Source organism: Octodon degus, unplaced genomic scaffold, assembly GCF_000260255.1.
Source record: "Octodon degus isolate 3935 unplaced genomic scaffold, OctDeg1.0 scaffold00002, whole genome shotgun sequence".
NCBI lineage: Eukaryota > Metazoa > Chordata > Mammalia > Rodentia > Octodontidae > Octodon > Octodon degus.
This window is the reverse complement of record NW_004524578.1, coordinates 24,683,943-24,703,685: the sequence shown is the minus strand read 5'-3', so window position 1 is coordinate 24,703,685 and position 19,743 is coordinate 24,683,943. Positions and strand designations below refer to the sequence as shown.

Here is a 19,743-nt window from a genome sequence, read left to right as displayed (position 1 = left end):
CCGTACAAGTTCTCATATGTCCTGAGTCTTAATTGACCTTAGAAGGGTAGGGCCAAAATATTGGCTTTCCTTGTAGCCCTCCTTTTTCTCTAATTTTGTTTCTTCCTACTTTTCTTGCCATTTCTGTTTCTGGACTATTATGCATAATTCTCCATGCCAACTTCAATTTATTATGGTGCAAACATCCGAAGTAACAGCATATTTTTACCTGTTTTCATTGTTCTTATTCCAAATGTCTGAGGTATAGATTCGTTCTTTTATTTGTATAATTGTTGTCTTCTCAAATTCTTTCATGTTTGTATTCTTGTAGATTTCCAGATCATACTGTATGCTTCTAAAATAAACAATGACATGAATTTGAAGTGTATCCTCTGGGCCAGGGATGTAGCTCAGTGGCACAGTGCCTGCCCGAAGTGTATCTTCTGGACCAATGGTGGAAGGATTGTCTAGGAACCTGTCAGAAATTGTATACAGATTCTTACATTTAATTCCATACTTACTGAACTAGAAATTTCAAGAATGGAGCCCAGAAATCTGCATTTTATCAAGTTCTCTGAGTGATTATGATCTAAAGTTTGAGAACCACTAATACAGATATTAATTGAAAGCAGTATCGAAAAAAAATGCTTCTACATTATTTTGAATTTTTGCAATACCTCCTGTATTCCTAGATTCCATGAGTTTTAGGTTTATTGACCTCTTTTTTTGATATTTAGAAGCAATCTGTTAAAATATATGAGAAATGGTTGTCTACCTGCTTGCATGCATTTATTTTTCATGTCATCTATAAAATTATGTTGTTTTTACATTTCAATATATAACTCTTTTTTTTCTTTTTTTGAGGCTGAGTCTTGCTGTGTAATGTAGGCTGGCCTTCAACTTGCTTTTATAGCCCAGACTGGCTTCAAACTCATAGTAATCCTCCCAAGTGATGAGATTATAGACTTGCACCACCATGCCTCAGCTTAAATATGTAATTCTTATTAAATTTTTTCATTAGTATTCTAAATGTATAATATCTCAATTTATTTTCTCATTGGTTATAATGTATTACCTGATCACCAGGAAATTTCAGAGTTAAGGTACAATAAAATGAAAACGTAGAGGCTCCAAGAAATCTTGTCAACCATTTTGGGCTACATTGTCTTTATTAGACAGTGGTTTTGAAATGTTTTTCTCACATGAATGACTTGAACAAGACAAAAATTATCTGAATTTTATCCTATGAATTTATCATACATAAACTCTTAGAGTGGTTGTAGCACAGTAGTTTGGAACTGAAAAAAAACCAAAAATTATATATACATTTTAGGTACGTTTAACACGAATGCCAGAATACCATTATACACAGACACTGTCTCCATTATCATGGCATATTAGAGGACTTCCTCTGCATGGTTTTATGTGTATATATTCTTTTTTGCATTAAAGTTTCTAGATGCTTCCAGTACTTGATTTGTACATTGAGATTTTAAAAAATGGGACTGCCATTGGTGAGAGGACAGGCCTGAGCATTTAGCTGTCTTTACCCTATTCAATCACTGAGAATTGAAGTGAAAAACAGCTCAACACACTGGTAACCCATAAACAATCCCCAGTACCATATTTATGAAACTATATACAAAGATATAAACTCAAAAGTATGATTCTTATATCATATAGTATCTTTAGCATCATTATATGTATATTAATTTATTGTTTCTGCTAATAATTTGTGACAGTTTCTATTTATCTGACAACATCATGGCTAATATGAGTTCCCTATGCTTAATGTTTTACCAGTCTGGTGATTATGAGCTGTAATCTCATTTTAAATTAAAATTTTCTTCAGTACTAAAGAGATTAGCTATCTCATCATATTTGTATTGCCATTTGGATGGTCTTCTCTGAATTGCCTGGTAATCATTTTTGCCCATTTTTCTATTGTATTGCTTCTAGTTTTAAGATCCAACCCATCTCATCTTAAAAGTTGCCTAAAGACACACTCACATTGGCAAATGGGTATGATCTTATCTACCCAGGAGTCCAAGATAGATCCATAAGTAGAGGCAAATTTGAGGTTTAACCAAGACAATTTAATGAGACATGCCTTATAAAAAAATGAAAAATCTAAAGATATAGCTCAGTACTAGGTTTTGTCTCTGAGTTCACTTCTCAGTACCACTGCAAAAAATAGAAAATAAAGTTGCCTCTAATGATTTATTTTAAGAAGAAACCTTTAAGGGTGTGTCAGCCAGCTTTCTGTCACAAAATTCATCAGTTAAGAGAGTTATAAAGAAAAAAAGCTTATTTTGGCTTAAAGATTTTAGGGTTCCAGCCCATGATCAGGCAAACCCATTGCTTTCAGGCCTCTGGTGGGCATGTTGGATGGTGAAGATGAGTATGTGGTAGAACAAACTCCTCATCTCATTGCCAGGTAGCAAAAATGGCAGGGACTGAGACCCCACAGTCTCCTTTAAAAGCATCCCCTAGTGACCTAAGGACCTCTGCAAGGCCCCTCCTCCAAAGGTCCTTTAACACATGGGCCTTTGGGGATATTCAGCATCCAAACAATAGCAAAGGGTGAAAAGAGTTTTCTATAGGTAAGCAATTGAAAGTTATTTTTTAATTAGTAATATAGAGGAAATTAGTGACTTTAGTTTTTTACTACTAGGTAGGTTTACTCTGTAAGATAATTTTCTAGAACAGAGGCTTTCAATTTTGGTTGCACATTGGAATCATTGGAGAGTTTTTTAAAAGATACTAATGCCGGGGCTGGGAAGATGGCTCAGTAGAATAAGCACTTGCCTGGCAAGAGCAAGGGCCTGAGTTCAATCCCCGGTTCCACCAAAAAAAAAAAAAAAGATACTAATGCCAAGGTCCTATTCCAGTGATTTTTAGTATGTTTGCCCTGGGGTGCAACTTGAGCATTGAAATTATCATTCCAGAAGTTTATTTGACAGTAATGCTCTAGGTTGAAACTGGTAATAATGTTTTTGTAGTGGGAACGATTGGGACAAAAACATAATGTAATTTTCTTTGTATGACCTCGTGAGCCTCTTAAATATTTTTAATATCCATAAATTGTTTAAAAAACTTTAAAGAAATGTAATTGCCATTGATCAATTAAGCAGAATTGATGTCTATCCACTACTTCATCCAACAACAACAGAATCCATATTCTTCTGAAGCTCACATATAGCATTCACACGATAGACCACATTTTGAACTGTAAATCACACCTTAACATATTTAAAAGAATACAAAAAATAAAATGTCTACTCTCAAGCTTCAGTCAAACTAACCCAAGAAATCAGTATCAGAAAGGTAACTGGGAAATCCCCAAATATGTATTTATATAATACTTCTAAATAATCCATGAGTTTAAAAAAATCAAGAGAAATTAGAAAGTATGAAAACAAAAATATTACTTATCAAAATCTGTGGGAAATAGCAAAGACATGCTTACAGGGAACTCTATACTACTGAAACTACCACAAAAGAAGAAATGTCTAAAATCAGCAATTTAGGCACATGCCTCTAATCCCAGCACTCAGGAGGCTGAGGCAAGAAGATTGCCATGAATTCAGATCCAGCCTGGGCTACATAGTAAGTTCAAAGCCAGGCTGAACTACATAGCAAGATTCTGCCTCAAATAAATAACTAATCAAAAACAGTTTAGGATTATGTCACTTTTGAGTGTTCCTTACTCATCCATGTAGCCATCTGCCACTCTCTTCCCCTTGTTTACTACCTTCAAATAAACTGTCTGTTATAATATTCATTTCTGTGCCAGATAAACAAATGGAATCAAATTCACACCATGGAAAACTACAAAAAGCAGAGTAGATTAAATCCAAAGTAACCAAAAGAAAAAACATGAGAAAAATAGGAATAAAATAATACACAGGTGGAGGAAACTTAGTTCTCTTTCCCATCTTGCAAGATGGTGGGTGAAAAAACTGAGAAGCCAGACACTAAGGAGAAGAAACCTGAAGCCAAGGAGGCTTCTGCCAGTCCAAAAAGGGGCAGCCGCGCTACAGATGAAATCCTGTCCCTATTAGAGGAATAGGTAGATATTCCTGATCTGCTATGTATTCTAGAAAGGCTTTGTACAAGAGAAAGTACACAGCTGCTAAATCAAAGGTTGAGAAGAAAAAGAAGGAAAAAGTTCTTGCTATGATCACAAAACCAGTCGGTGGGGACAAGAATGGAGGTATTCAGGTGGTTAAGCTTCGAAAAATGCCTAGATACTACCCTACTGAAGATAAGCCCTGGAAGCTCTTGAGCCATGGCAAGAAGCCCTTCATTCAGTCAGCATGTGAGGAAACTTTGAGCTATCATCACTCCCGGTACCATCTTGATAATCCTCACTGGGCATCACAGAGGCAAGAGATTTGTCTTCCTAAAGCAGTTGGCCAGTGGCTTGCTGGGCCTCTTAGCCTTAATGGTGTTCCTCTACGAAGAACACACCAGAAATTTGTCATTGCCACCTCTACAAAAATTGATACCAGCAAAGTGAAAATCTCCAAACACCTCACTGATGCTTATTTCAAGAAAAGAAACTGCGGAAACCCAGACACCAGGAGGGCGAGATCTTCGACACCAAGGAAGAGAGATATCAGATTTCAGAGCAGGGCAAGGTGGATCAGAAAGTGGTAGACTCAGATTTTAGAGTTCCTCACCTCCAGGGCTAACTGCGATCTGTTTTTGCTCTGACAAATGGAATTTATCCTCATAAATTAGTGTTCTAAATATCTTTACTAAGAACCTAAACAAATAACTGATCATTTAAACAATTAAATAAATAAAACACAGGTGGAGCCAGGCATGCCTGTAATCCCAACACTCAGTAGGCTGAAGCAGGAGGATCATCATGAGTTCTAGGCCAGCCTTCACGGCATAGACCCTGCCTCAAAAATAAATAAATAAATACATAAATAAATAAATAGAAATTAATAGGAATAAATCATAGAATCAAAAAACTTGATCTTTGAAAAGTTCAGTAAAACTACTCAATCTCTAACAAAGCTAGAAAAAAGATAGAAGCTACAAATTACTACTATCAGAAATGAGAAAAAAGTATTACCAATTGCATGGACATTTAAAAAGATAACACAAGAATACTATAAAACTTCTGTGCCTGTAAATTTGATAAGCCAAATGAAATGACCCATTTCCAGAAAGAGACAATCTGCCAAAACGTCACATGAAGTTTGAATAGGTTTACATCTAAGAAAGAAATTAAGTCAATAATTACTATCTAAAGCAATAAAACACAAAGTGTGGATGAATTCATTTGCAAATTCTACTAAAGAAGACTTGACACCAATTTTCTAGTGCAGAAAGAATGTTTTCTAAATCGTTCTATGATGCCATCATTATTTTTATACCAAAACCAAACGAAGTTTCAAAAAAGAAATTTGAGACTTCCAGGAAGATGGCAGGCTGGTAAACAACCGAGAAGGAGCCTCTCTGAGGTATGCTGTCCAGACACTGGAATATAGCAATGTGAGGTGTAGAAGAAGAAGGGATGTAGGTCCCCTGGACCTAGGAAGGATTTGAAGTGAGAGTTAGGGCATATCCCTGTAACCTCACTACTATGGGAAGCTGAAGCAAGAGGATCACAAATTGAAGCCCAGACTGCGCAATTTAGTGATTTTTCGTACTCTTGTCTCAAAATAATTTTTTTTAAATAAAGGGGAGACTGGAGATGTCTTTTACATTTACTACATATTTACCTTTGGGGGGGGGTGGTTGAGAAAGGGTCTCACTATGTAGTTCAGGTTGACTTGAACTCACTATGTATCCTAGGCTAGCCTTGAGCTTGTAGCACTATTACTGCCTCATTCTCCCAAGTGCTGGGATTACAGGCATGCGCCACTATACCTGGTGGCTATATTTACCATTTTTAATGTTCAATATTAAGTTCTTGCCTTGATTATTTCCTTTCAGTCCTAAGAACTTTAGCATTTCTTAAGATGCCTGGCTTCAAGGAGCAAATGTTTTCAGCTTTCATTTATTTGAAAACATCTTTATTTCATCCTTTATTTTTTTCTCCTTTCTTGAATTGTGGTCTCACTGTGTTATACAGGCTGGTCTTGAACTCTGGTCCCAAATGATCCTCTCTGCCTCAGTATCCTGAGTTACTGGAAGAGCCTCTTGATTCTTTTATATGTTTTGGTATTATACTTTGTTTTGTTTTTAGGCTTAGGGGTTGACCCTTAGACCTAAAGTGTGGTTCCTGTTCTCAAAGTACAGGCTCATAATATCTTGTCCAAATGTGCAAGATCCTTAGGAAAATTTTTCTGTTATGGCTACACAGAGATCCAGTGTCTCTAGTACCTTGTACCGTGTTCCTTCATCTCGCCTTGTGACCCTGCAACTAGTACAAGGTCCTGTGGTATCTCACCCTATGCACGGCCTGAGTCTTTAAACATGCAGAGAGATGGGGCCAGCCAGATAGCTCAGCAGATCAAAGTGTCTGCTTAAGCAGCCGTGGGGACTGGAGTTCGACCCCTGGTATGCTGTGCCAGCCCTACCCCCAGGGCATGCTGAGATAGCAATTGAGAGTGGGCATGGTGGTGCACACCTGTAATCCCAGCACTTGGGAGGCTGAAAACAGGAGGATCACTACGAGTCCAATCTGTGTAGTGAGACCCTGTAGACCCTGTACTATAACACATAAAAAGTAAATAAGTAAGTAAAATAAAGATGCAGAAAGGAATCCCCATGCAGATTGCTACACTTTCCTCTATAATATTCTAGTCTACAGGTTCTAACATCTCAGCTGCCTAAATTCTGATCATTTCTGCCTCCCCTTACGCAAAATGCTCATGCATGTATAACCCTTATTTCAAACATCTTAGTCTTGTCCTTACTGCCTCATACTGCAAACAGTTGTCTCATTTAATTTGTTTGTATTTATAATTTTTAGGGTGGAATAAAGTCAAATACCCATTATGTTATTACTAGCAATGGAAGTCTGTAATGTTCTTTTTAAATCAAATAAATGCCTACCTTTACTTTTTTTACTTTAAAGAGGAAAAAAACAAGAACAAAGACAAAAATAAAGCAACATAAAACAATAAAATGATACTGAATTACAAAACAAGAATAGAAAATTAACAGTGGTTGATATAGTACATACTGTTAACCATCAAATTTGTTGCTCAGATAATCAGATATAGGTATGCAAGATTGGTCAAACAAACATTAATTCTTCCTTTCAGTAAACCTTAATTTTTTTCCTTATTCTTTTTACTTATTTTTTTATTTATTAAAGAGAGTAGAAAAATAATAAGACATTGGAGGTGATACACATTTTAAAAAGCAAGATGAAAAATATTCAACCATGGTTGTTATATTGCACGTTGCTCTCTGCAATGTAGTTGCTCAGATTATAGATATTAGCATATAAAATTGGTCAAAGGAAATATTTTAAACATTACCTGCTATCTGAGACTGATAGAAATTGGTAATACAGTCATCTCAGCTATCCTGTGTATGTACTTACATGATTCCCCCCCTTTTTTCCTATTTTTTCTTTTTCTCATCTCACTTGTTTATTCCTTAAGTTCATTTTCTTTCCGTTTTACTGTGTCTATTGTACCTTTCAGATTTTATTTATTTTTTCAGGTTCTTACACTAGAGTGACAGTGCAATATTCACACATGTGGGTCTTATTTATTTCACTTATAAGTATAGCCTCTGGTTGTGTCCATTTACCTATAAAAGTCTCAAGTTTATCTTTCTTTATAGCTGAGTAATACTCCATTGTATAAAAATATCCATTCCTCAGGTGATAGGCATCTGGGTTGTTTCCAAGATTTAGCTATGACAAATTGTGCTGCTATAAACATGGTTGCACATATAACACTGTGGTATGTTTTCACTTCTTTTGGAAAAATATCCAGAAGGGGAGTAGCTGAGTTAAATGAGGCTTCCAATCCTAGCTTTTTGAGGAGTCTCTACAATGATTTCCATAGTGGTTGTATCAGTCTACACTCCCACCAGTAGTGGAGCATTATTTCTTTTTCCCAAGCCTCTCCAGGATTTGTTATTAGTTGATTTCTTTATAGTTACCATTCTTTCTGGAATGAGATGGTATCTTGGTGATGGTGATGTTTTTAATCTTATTTATTTATTTGGTGCAGGGTCTCGCTATACAGCTCAGACTCATAGTGATCCCCCTGTCTCGGCCTCTCTAGTGCTGGGATTACAGGCTTGCACCACCACACCCGTTCTGGTGGCTGGTGGTACAGGGGATCGATCCAAGGTCTTTGCACTTGCCAGGCAGGCTCTTAGACCAGCAAGCTATCTCCCTGGCACCACCAGTGTTGTTTTAATTTGCATTTCTCGAATGACCAGTACTGTGGAACATTCTTTCGGGTATTTATTTGCCAATAAGTGCCTGAGTTTAAAGGCACCTCAGTCCATTGACCAGGTCCTCAGGGTCATATGAGAACATTGTTTTAATAATCTCTATAGTGAGACATGGTGGTACATGCCTGAAATCCCATCTACTCTAAAGACTTGGGCAGGAAAATCCTAAGTGCAGGGCCAGCCTGGGCAGTTTAGTGAGACCCTATCTCAAAATTTGAGAGGCAGAGTTTGGGATATAGCTCAGTGGTAGAATGTCCCTGGGTTCAATATCCCCAAAAATGTCTATAGACATGTATTTTTTGGAAGTGTAAATGGACCATTCAGGCTTCAAAATAATATTTCGTCTCTATTTTGAGGGAGGGGGTTGGGTGAGGGGGTGTTCTGTGTTGTGTTGTGTTTCGTTGTGTATGAGATAGTATCTCACTAAGATGTTTCTGTTGTCCAGACTAATTTCTCAGTCTCCCAAGTAGCTAGACTTATAGGCCCATACATCTCTTGTCTTCACTTTCTGGGATTTCTTTATTAACGTCATTTGCTGATCAAATATTTATGAGTCTTCAAAAATCTATGTAAATATTCTTTTTTAAAGCTCTTAGGATAAATTAACTAATCAGGAGACTCAATAAATTGATTAGGGCCAGTTAGCTTGTCTGTTTTTTTCCCCCTTAAACTGAATTGAGGATCACTTATTCTGAGGGTAAACACTCAACTTTGTCAACTCTAAACACTGCAGTATGTATTGAGCATTTTCTGTGTGCTAGGACTGTATCATTTAGAGGCAAATAATCTCTTTTTTTTTTTCTCAACATGTATGAGACCAAGCATCCCTGGCTGCTACACAGGCATAGCAGACAGGTATAATTAAGAAACAACTTTATGGGCTGGTTAGATAGCTCTGCAGACTAAGTGCCTGTTTAGGCAAGTGCAGGGATCAGGATTTGATCCCTGGCACCACATGCCACACCAGCCCCACCCTCGGGCATGCTGAACCAGCCACTGAGACCAGGTGTGGTGGTGCATGCCTGTAATCCCAGCACTGGCGAGGCTGAAAACAGGAGGATCACTAGGAATGCAAGCTGTGTAGTGAGGTAGTGAGACCCTGTACCAGAGAGAGAGAGAGATTATTTTGAGCAGGGAGAATGATGATAGCACAACACTTAACAGCCATGTTGTAGTCTGAATCCTGCTTCATAGGCAAGTATTCTTAATCCCCACATTGCTTGTGCAGGGTAAATGGCATTATCTGTATTTTTCAGGTGAGCATTGAGGAAAAATTAGGGGCTAACTCAGAGTCATATATGTTGTATCTTTTAGTTCAGCTTAATGTAGTTTTTTAAGAAAAGTATCAGCTTTATAATGTTACAACATTTCTTCTATTCACTACTGAGTCTCAGCTTTTTAGGCCTGTGTACTAAAGAATGGTCTAATTACTACATGATAGGTCTTTTTTATAAGGAATGCAAAAACAGTGTTTTGATAAAACTGTGTTTGGGCTGGGAATTTAGCTTAGTTAGTAGAGCACTTGTCCAGCATCAGGAAGTTCTGGCTTTGAGCCCCAACACTACAAAGAAAAGAACTCCGTATACTATACTTCAGTGACTAAAATCCTGACTAATGCATTTTACCTTTGTGATAACAGGTTTTATATTTTATCTTTGGTAGTTTTCCTTAATGATGATTTAATCAATAATGTACATTTTAGTTTATCAGCATAGTTTTTCTTGTTGTTGTTCCTGGTGGTGGTAGTGTTACAGTGCTAAGGATTAAGCCCAGAGGGTTATATAAGTGAGGCAAGCACTGAATTATCACTGAGCTGCATCTCCAGGCCATAACAGGTATTGATCATACTTTCTAACAGCACCATGTTATTCTCTGTTGATTTGTATGAGCGTGCATGCATGCGTGTGTGTATGTGTGTGCATGTGTGTGTGTGTGTGTGTGTGTCCTTGTGTGTAAATTTGTTGTTGTTCTCTCGTTCTCAACAAAGAGGACTAAGGTAAAATACAGAGTTAAAAGTGCTTTAATACCATAAATCATGGGGCTGGGGATTTGGCTCAGTGGTTGAAAACTAGCCTAGCAAGCTAGAAGCTCTGGGTTTTGGTCCCTGGTCCAAAAAAAAAAAAAAGTCATAAATCACTGTTATGATTTTTGTAGTCTTTTCCTCATCTAATTTTTCCGCACACTTTCATTATTGTCTCTGAATTTATATTTATTACTCAGTTTCTTTTATTTGAAAAGTATGCATAGCTACTAGCTTTCTAAATTTGAGAATTTACTGTCATGTAATTCTAAGAATGAACATCATAAAATTGTTCATAATGACAAGTTGAAAACCATATAAGGTGTTCATTAAATCTGTTGCATCCATAACATGTGATGTAGGTGCATTAAAATGGTGATGCCAAGCTATACTGGCATTTGAAGATAGCTGACTTTTTTAAGATTAAAAAAAAAAACAAAAAACAGGTTACAGGAATCCAGGTATAATATATTATTATTATAGAAAGAAAATTAGATACTTGGATGTTTATAGAAAAAAAGTTGCTCTTTCTGTCAGCCGGCCGAGATGCTGAAAGGGAAGAAGGCCAAGGGCAAGAAGGTGGCCCCGGCCCCTGCTGTCATGAAGAAGCAGGAGGCCAAGAAGGTGGTAAATCCCATTTGAGAAGAGGCCAAAGAATTTTGGCATTGGACAGGACATCCAGCCCAAGAGAGACCTCACCCGCTTTGTCAAATGGCCCCACTACATCCAGCTGCAATGACAGAGGGCCATCCTGTACAAACGGCTGAAGGTGCCCCATGTGATTAACCAGTTCACCCAGGCCTTAGACCGCCAAACAGCTACCCAGCTGCTTAAGCTTGCCCACAAGTACAGACCAGAGACCAAGCAAGAAAAGAAGCAGAGGTTGTTGGCCCAGGCAGAGAAGAAAGCTGCTGGCAAAGGGGATGTCCCCACTAAGAGGCCACCGGTCCTCAGAGCAGGTGTCGACACTGTCACCACTCTGATAGAGAACAAGAAGCCTCAGTTTATGGTGATTGCACATGACATGGACCCCATCGAGCTGGTCGTGTTCCTGCCTGCCCTGTGTCGCACGATGGGGGTCCCTTACTGCATCATCAAGGGGAAGGCCAGGCTGGGGCATCTGGTCCACAGTAAGACCTGTACTACTGTCGCCTTCACGCAAGTCAACTCGGAAGACAAAGGCACTCTGGCTAAGCTGGTGGAGGCCATCAGGACCAACTACAATGACAGATACGATGAGATCCACAGTCACTGGGGAGGCAATGTTCTGGGTCCAAAATCTGTGGCTCGTATTGCCAAGCTGGAGAAAGCAGAGGCTAAAGAGCTTGCCACTAAACTGGGCTAAGCGTACTCTTGAGTTTTCTGTACATAAAAACAATAACTTGTCCTTAATCCAGTGTAAAAAAAAAAAAGAAAGTCAAGTCAGGTGTGGCAGCACGTGCCAGTAATCACAACTACTCTGGAGACTAAGGAAGGAAGAGCATCAGTTTCAGGCCACCTTAGCTATACAAGTTGAAGGGCAGCCTGGACTGCTTAGCAAGACTTGCTCTCAAATCAATGAGTCATTAAGAGAAAAACTACCCTATTAAGTTTATAAGGGCTATATAGTACTACTCTGTCACTGCTGTATCATTTCTAAACCCATCTTGATGTTTTTTATAAAAAAACATCTTTGTTTTACATAACTAAACCATAGTGTTTTCTCAGATAGTCACCAGCTCTCACTGCTCACTTGACATTCTGATACAGAAAGGTTGAGTGGTTCTCTTTGTGCTCCCCTGAACAGTGACCCCTTCCATTTTGTGATGCCACCATCACCACATGTTGCATCCTAAGATGTGGCAGAAGGGAAGAGAGGGAAGAGAGGTGATGTTTCTTTCCTTTGTCTGTAGTTTTCTTGTTTGCTATCTGCCTTTTGATCATGTTCACCCCCTCAAGATACATAGAGCAGTGGTAATGAGTAAAAGACTCATCATTTTCCCTGTTGTCTTCAATTCTTAAGAGAAAACAATGCCTCCACTCTAAGGCATGTGTCTCTTTGTTAGTAAAGCCCTTTGCACAAATAAAATGTGCATCTTCACAAAATCTCAAATTTCTGGAATAGTCATCTTGAAGCTTTACCTTATAACTGAAGAACTAAGAATTACATAATCCTGCTGTTTTCTATAAATGTCAGTTTTTATTTGTACTACCTGTGAAGAGACCTCACTATTGGAAATCACTGGATCTGAAAAGATTAACTTATGTATTTGTCAAATCACTGTTGAGTTTCTATTATGTGTCAGACACGATTCTAGGTTTTAAGGATGCAGCAGTTAAAAAGACAGTTTGTCTTGTCATGAAACTTGCTGTATTCTGGTCAGATTTATTGATCACCAAAATCTTTGTTGGATGGTATACTATATCAGTTAATAACCATAAAAAGTTAATCAACTCTTAACATTTATAAAATTAGAATGGGCATCAGAGGATTAGTACAATGTAAATAGATCCATTATACTGGTTTGTACAGTCATATCAATGGGAATAATGTGGATATATTTTTTCTTATAGCTTTAAGGAAGCCCCCTGTTTTAGTTTCACAACGTGAAAATCATCAGACAATCTCCCATCTTCCAACTGGACAACCTCTGTCCCCAAATATTGCTCCAGGTATGAAGTCATATTCATAGCATTGTGCTTGAAAACTAATTTACTGTTCCATTTGTTTGTTTGTTTTGCCGGATATTGAACCTGGGACCTTGATACTGAGCTACATTACAGGTTTTTTTTTTTTCAGATAGTGACTCACTAAGTTGCCCAGGACGGTCCTGAATTTGTACTCCTCAGCCTTACCAAGTGCTGAGATTATGAGGTTGAGCCACTATTCCTGGCTTAGGTTATATATTGTTACCTAGTAGCTAAAATGTCATTTAGCTACATAGTAAAGTAGGTTTTTGTGTGTTTGGGTTTTTTGTTTGTTTGGCTTGTTTTTTTTGTTGTTTTTGTTTTTCCAGGGGTGGGAGATAGTCTTGCTTTGTAGATTAGGTTGGCCTTGAACTCACTGTATAGCCTAATTTGAGCTAAAACCAGCAGCAGTCTTCCTGCCTCAACTTCCTGTATGTTAGGATTACAGGAGTGTGCCACCATGCCAGGCTAGCATTATTTAATGTTATATATTTTAAATGACTGGTCAAAACTCAAGGAGAAATCATCTAAAACTATGCTTTGTTTTTTGTGTTACTGTAGTTTTTCTTAAAAGAAATATTGAACTATATTCTCTTTTATCTCTTCAAGACCATATAGATTTTTCTCTAAAATGTGTTCATTTGTTTCACACATATACCTACTATAATCACCTACCTTAAACCCATAATTATGAGTGTATTTGATTAGTACTAACACTGATTTGATTTTCTAGAAATGTCCTAAAATGAGAACTGATAGGGTTGAAAAGGAGCCTCTTGGGGAAATGATGAAAAGAAAAAATATAAAAATCTGTGGCACAGATGTTTCTGATTCCAAAATTAAGAATCTAAATCAAGATGTGGAGAAAGGAATAAAAGTGGTGAGAGAAAAAGAGGTTACCTTAAGGAGTTGGTAATATGAAAGAATCCAGAATTCTTAGTCTTTATTAGATGAAGATGCCTTAAATATCATACATTTTAGAGGTATCTAAGAGCAATATAGACTTTGGAAGGAGGCAAAAACATGGGCTTAATTGCTGTTTATTTGTAGGGATCCATTGGTCTCTTGGTGGTCCCCAGGAGAAAACATTAAGAGGAGTTAGAAAATAAAAGACAGGAGATAATTGCCGAGGTCAGGTGGTGGACCATGCCCGATGACAAAGGACTCCCAAGCAACAGTAGGAGGGTTTATTTATACCTTTGCAAAGTTATAAGACACAAGGTTGGCTAGCAGCTAATGGCCCACAATGTGGAGGCAGGACGTTTTTCTCAAGACAGAGGTAGCTTGACTGCGTTAGTCAATGAGGCCTCATCCTGCCCTCCCACGTATGAAGTTACCAGCGTTAGCAGTTCCCAGCATTTACTTTTTTTTTTTAAAGACAGGGGTCTTGCTGTTTCCCAGGCTGGCCTTAAATTTGTAGTCTTCTTGCCCCAACCTTCTGAGTAGCTGAAATTACAGGCATATGCCATTGTATGTCATTGCTATACTCATCTTTGAGTTCTAGGGTACCTGGTAAATAGGTTTAAAAATAGTAGTGATGCTGAGTATGGTGATGCCCAGCACTTGGACGAGATAGGAGGATCACTGAGTTCAAGACTGGCTAGTCAGGTGTGGTGTGCATGCTGGTAATCCCAGCACTCACGGAGGCTGAGGCAGTGTTGCTGGGAGTTCGACTCGCCAGGGTTACAAAGTGAGTTCAAGGCCAGTCTCAACTACACAATAAGACCTATCTCAAAAAAAATTCACATTTCAGACAGTTGTATTTTTTAGTATTTCTAAAACAACTCTTCTATAATTCTTCTGTAAAAAGAGATACATTCTGCCAGGCATGGTGGTGCATTGTTATGCAGCACTAAGAAAGGTGATGGCCAAAAGATGAAAAGTTCAAGCCCAGCCAAGGCAACTCAATTACTTACTGAAACACTGTCACAAAATTTATAAATTCAAAAAAACAACGGGATATAGCTTAGTTTGAAAGCCCTAGGTTCAATCGCTAATACTGCAAAAAAAAAAAAAAAAAAGTTACTTTAATTTGATGTTTTTATGCCGTAGATTCACATGTAAACCACAATGGTAATCCAGGTACTTCAAAACAGAACCCTCCCAATCCTCCTCAGCATTTAAATCCTGGCTCAAACTTGGAGAATGAACCCAGAATTCAAGCAGATATACTAAAGCAAGCCACCAAGGAGAGAGTTGGTGATTTCCACAAACTGAAGCAAAGTAAGGCAATTTATGAATATTATGCTAAAAAAATTCTTTAAATATAATATTCGTTTACAAGCGCAAATTAAGGTCTTCATTGTTAAACTCTGTAAGGAAGAATAGTGAAATTTCTATAAAGAAAGTGTGATGTTAAAATTCAGGTTTTAAATAGGTTGTTTTAAAGAATACTGTTTGCCAGTGTTAAATAATAAATTTCAGGTGAGTTGATATTTTTAAGATGCTATTATATCTTATTTAATTTTTTGAGAAAAGATGTACTTTTTTTAGGCTAATAGATGGGAACTTTGACTAAAAAGTTTGGAAAAATGGAGCATTCTGCCGGGAACTGCAGTAGTGAGCGGCTTAGTACTACTTCCTTCGACTTGAAGCTGGCTCATTTAAGTAGAGAAGTGAACAAATTGAATAAATTCATAGTAATGTATAATAAAGTATTATACTGAATTATTTCAGAAGTATTGATTTTGTAATGAATAATCCCTGCTAATCTGCATAGCTGTCTAGTCCATGGGTTTTTAAGAAGGATAAGAAGATATTCTGGTAGAAGAGAGAATTTTAAACAGCAGAGTGCCCCTTAAGACAACTCCCTTCAACTGTGTCTTTCATTCCTTTTCATGGCTTCTTCCTGTCTTATAGAATATTCTTTAAAACAGTCTTATAATATCATTGTAGATACTTAAGTTTATCTATTTTTCTCTGACATGGCCACGTTGATTTTTATTAAAGTATTTGGAATAGAATGCTTACTTAAAGATGTTTTAGTGGGGTTTTGTTTGTTTGGTACAGAGAATCGAACTCAGAACCTCATGCTTGCCAGGCAGTACTGCAGCACTGAACTAAATCCCCGGCCTTAAGGATATTTTTGTAAGCATTTACTTTCTGGTAGCCAGTCTTCACTTTTTATTTTCTCTTTTTTATTTCTGTTTGTTTTGTGGGATGGTTGCTTGTTTGTTTTAGGTTTTTTGAGATAGGGTCTTGCTGTGTTGCCCAAGCTGGCCTCAAACTGCAGGGCCCAGATGATCCTCCTGACTTGGCCTTCTCCTAACTGGGACTATGGGCTTGCAGACTACTGTGCCTAGCTAGCCTGTGTTTTTTGTTTTTGTTTTGTTTTGGGGTTGTTGGGTTTTTTTGGTTTTTTTTTGTTTGTTTGTTTGTTTGTTTTTTGCCTGTTTTTTATGTGAGAAATTTTATTATAGTTACTTTCTTGTATATAATCAATATATTAGTTTTGATCACTTAGACCAAGAACTTTGTAGATTTATTCTATATATTTGCATTGAATCTTGTAACTAATTCAGATACTAACTTTTTATAAATCACTTTTCTAAGTTTTATACTTCTGCCTTTCCTGACTTTTGTCTTTTTGAGACACGGTCTTGCTATGCAGTTCAGGCTGGCTTTCTTTCACTTTGTAGCGCAGGCTGACCTCCAACTCACAGCAATCCTCCTTCAGCCTCCATAGCGCTTGGATTACAGGTGTGCGTCCCCATATGCAGCTGAAGGATTTTTATTAATTAAAAATAATTTTCTGTTTTCACAGTAAGATTTACCAAAATGTAATTTCAGTAGCATTTAATGTGTTTACAGTGTCATGCAGTCATCATCACTGCTATCCTGGCAACAGCTAATCTGCTTTTTATCTCCGTGCATTCATCTATTCTGGATATTTCGTATAGGTAGATCATAAAACATGTGGCCTTTAATGTGCAGCTTCTTAGCCTATTTTCAAGGTTTAAGCATGTGTCAGTATTTTATTCCTTTTTATAGCTGGATGATAACTCAGTTGTATGGATACATTTTGTTTATCCATTCCTCTGTTGATGAACATTTTGCCATTGTGTAGATGGTGCTACTAAAAAGAGCTAGGCGGCACAGTCTTTGCTAGGCACCTGTTTTCATTTCTTTGGCTTATGTACCTAGATGTGGAACTGCTGAGTCATATGGTAATTCTATGTTTAGCTTTTTGAGGGATTGCCAACTGGTTTTCCACAACAGCTGTACCATTTTATGTTTCTATCAGCAATATACAAGAATTTAAATTTCTCCATATCCTCAGCAACTCTATCATAACCTTCCTCCCTTCTTTTATTGCCTTCCTTCTTTCCCTTCCTTCCTCTTTCTTTCTGTGCAGTGGTATCAAATCGATGGGTTTTGTTTGCATGTTTTGTAGTGCTTGGGGATCAAATCCAGGGCCTCACACATCCTAGGCAAGCTCATTGTAGTTTTGATTTACATTTCCCTGATCACTAATGATATTGAGCATCTTTTTGTGTATTATTGACCATTTGTGTATTCTTTAAAGAAATACTCAAGTCTTTCGCCTTTTTGTTTTTGTTGGTTGTTGTTGTTATGCTAGCTGTATAGATCAACCCAGGGCCTGACATGTGCTAAATAAGAACTTTTATCACATACTGTAGCTAGGCTAGGTGACACATGCTTTTAATTCCAGTGCTCTGGGGAGCTAAAACCAAGAGGATCACAGGTTCAAAACCAGCCTGGGCAATTTACCAAGACCTATCTTAAAATTTTGAATTTTATATAATATATAAATATATATATAATCCTCAGCCCAGATGCTAATTTTTACTTATATGTGTGTTTTGTTGGTGGTATAAGGGGTTGAGCCCAGGGCCTCATGCATGCAAAGCATGTGCTCTGTTATTGAGCTTTGCAAGTTTCCTTTTGACCAAGTTTTAAGTTAGGTTATTTGTTTCACAGTTGAGTTGTAAGAGTTTGACTGACTTTTCACTCTTTAATAGTGGCCTTTGAGGGCTGGTGAAATGACTCAGTGGTCTAAAGCACCTACTTAGACAAGCTTAGCAAAGCAAAAGGACCACGGTTCAATCCTGCAGCACCACATGCCAGCCAGCTCCGCCCCCTGGTGGGCTGAGCTGGCCACACACACACACACACACACACACAAATAAATTTAAAAAATGTTAAAAAAAAAAATAGTGGCCTTTGAAACACAAATTTTTTTAATTTTGATGAAGTCCAGATTATCTCTTTTGTTGATCATACTTTCAGATCATTCTATGAAAAAAGTCACAGACATTTTCATCTAAGAAATAAATATATATATATATATATATATATATATATATATATATATATATATATATATATATATATATATATATGGCTTGTGGGTTTTTTTTTCCCCCTCCTTCTGAAGCAGGGCCTCACTACATATGTGTTTAGGTTGTCACTAAACTCACTATGTAGCCTAGGCTGGCCTGGAACTCTCAGCAGTACTCCTACCTCAGCCTTCTTGAGTGCTGGGACTACAGGCATGCACCACCACACCTGACTAGCTCTTATATTTAGATCTTCCATTCATTTTAATTAATTTTTAAATGGTATGAGATGAGGGTCTGACTTCATCCTTTCATTATGCATGTCCATTTATACAAGTACCTTTTGTAAGAAGATTCCTTTTTCTCCATTGTGTGATCTTGATGTCTTTGTCAAAAGTCAGTTGACCACAAATGTATGGATTTATGCCTGGCTTATTACTTAATCTTCCACTAGTTTTTATGTTTATCCTTATGTTGATATTAGACATAAAGATTATGTTATTTGTAATTAAGAAGTATGAGGCATTCAATTTTGTTGTTTTTATACAGTTAGTGATCCAATTTCATACATTTGTATGTGACTTTTAGGATCTGTTTTTCTACCAAAAGCACAATTAGGATTTTAGTGGAAATGGTTGACTGGTATTGACTCTGTAGACCAGTTTGTGGAGTGTTGCCATCTTAACAATATTAATTGCATCATCCAATCAATGGTATGTCTTTCTGTTTACTTAAGGTTTTAATTTCTTTCAGCAGTGTTTTATAATTTTCATATTAAAACTCTTAATTAAATGTATTCCTAGGGCTGGGAAGATGGCTCAGTGGAATAAGCGCTTCCCTGGCAAGCACAAGGGCCTGAGTTCAATCCCCGGTTCCGCCAAAAATAAATAAATAAATAAAATAAAATAAATAAATGTATTCCTAAACATTTTATTCTTTTGCTGTTCTTGTAAATCAAATAGTTCTAGTATTTTTTCTGATTATTCATGACTAGGGCTGATTTTTGTGTATTTACCATGTATCCTGCAGCTTTGCTATATATGATGCAAGAAGTTTATATCAAGAGTATGTATCTTGACTCTTCTTACAATTTTTTGAGACAGGGCTTCACTATGCAGTTGCAACTGGCCTTGAATTTACTCTGTAACACAGGCTGGCCTCGAATGCAACAATCGTCCTGGCTCAGGTTCCCAAATGCTGGAATTACAGGTGTGCACACCACACCCAGCTTCTGTCTTGACTCTTTACTCCTAGGGCAACAACCTCTTTTTTTCTTTTTTTCTTTTTTTTTAATAGAAAATTGTCTTTGTTCCCTGCACCAAATGCCGCGTTGCTGCTGCACATGCTGAGCAGCAAATGAGTTGAGGCATGGTGGCGCATGCCTGTAATCCC

General features: G+C 37.4%; 1 protein-coding gene and 1 pseudogene across 1 annotated transcript in view; both read left to right on the top strand.

Annotated features, from left to right (window-relative positions):
* Positions 1 to 19,743, top strand: part of Casc4 (cancer susceptibility 4) — a 145,665-nt gene that overhangs the window by 104,564 nt on the left and 21,358 nt on the right. The window contains exons 7-8 of the mRNA XM_004623495.3: positions 12,938 to 13,036; positions 15,104 to 15,274. Of these exons, the coding sequence (XP_004623552.1) occupies positions 12,938 to 13,036; positions 15,104 to 15,274 (270 nt within the window). The remainder of the gene's footprint in view (positions 1 to 12,937; positions 13,037 to 15,103; positions 15,275 to 19,743) is intronic.
* On the top strand, positions 10,931 to 11,755 carry LOC105741884 (annotated as a pseudogene).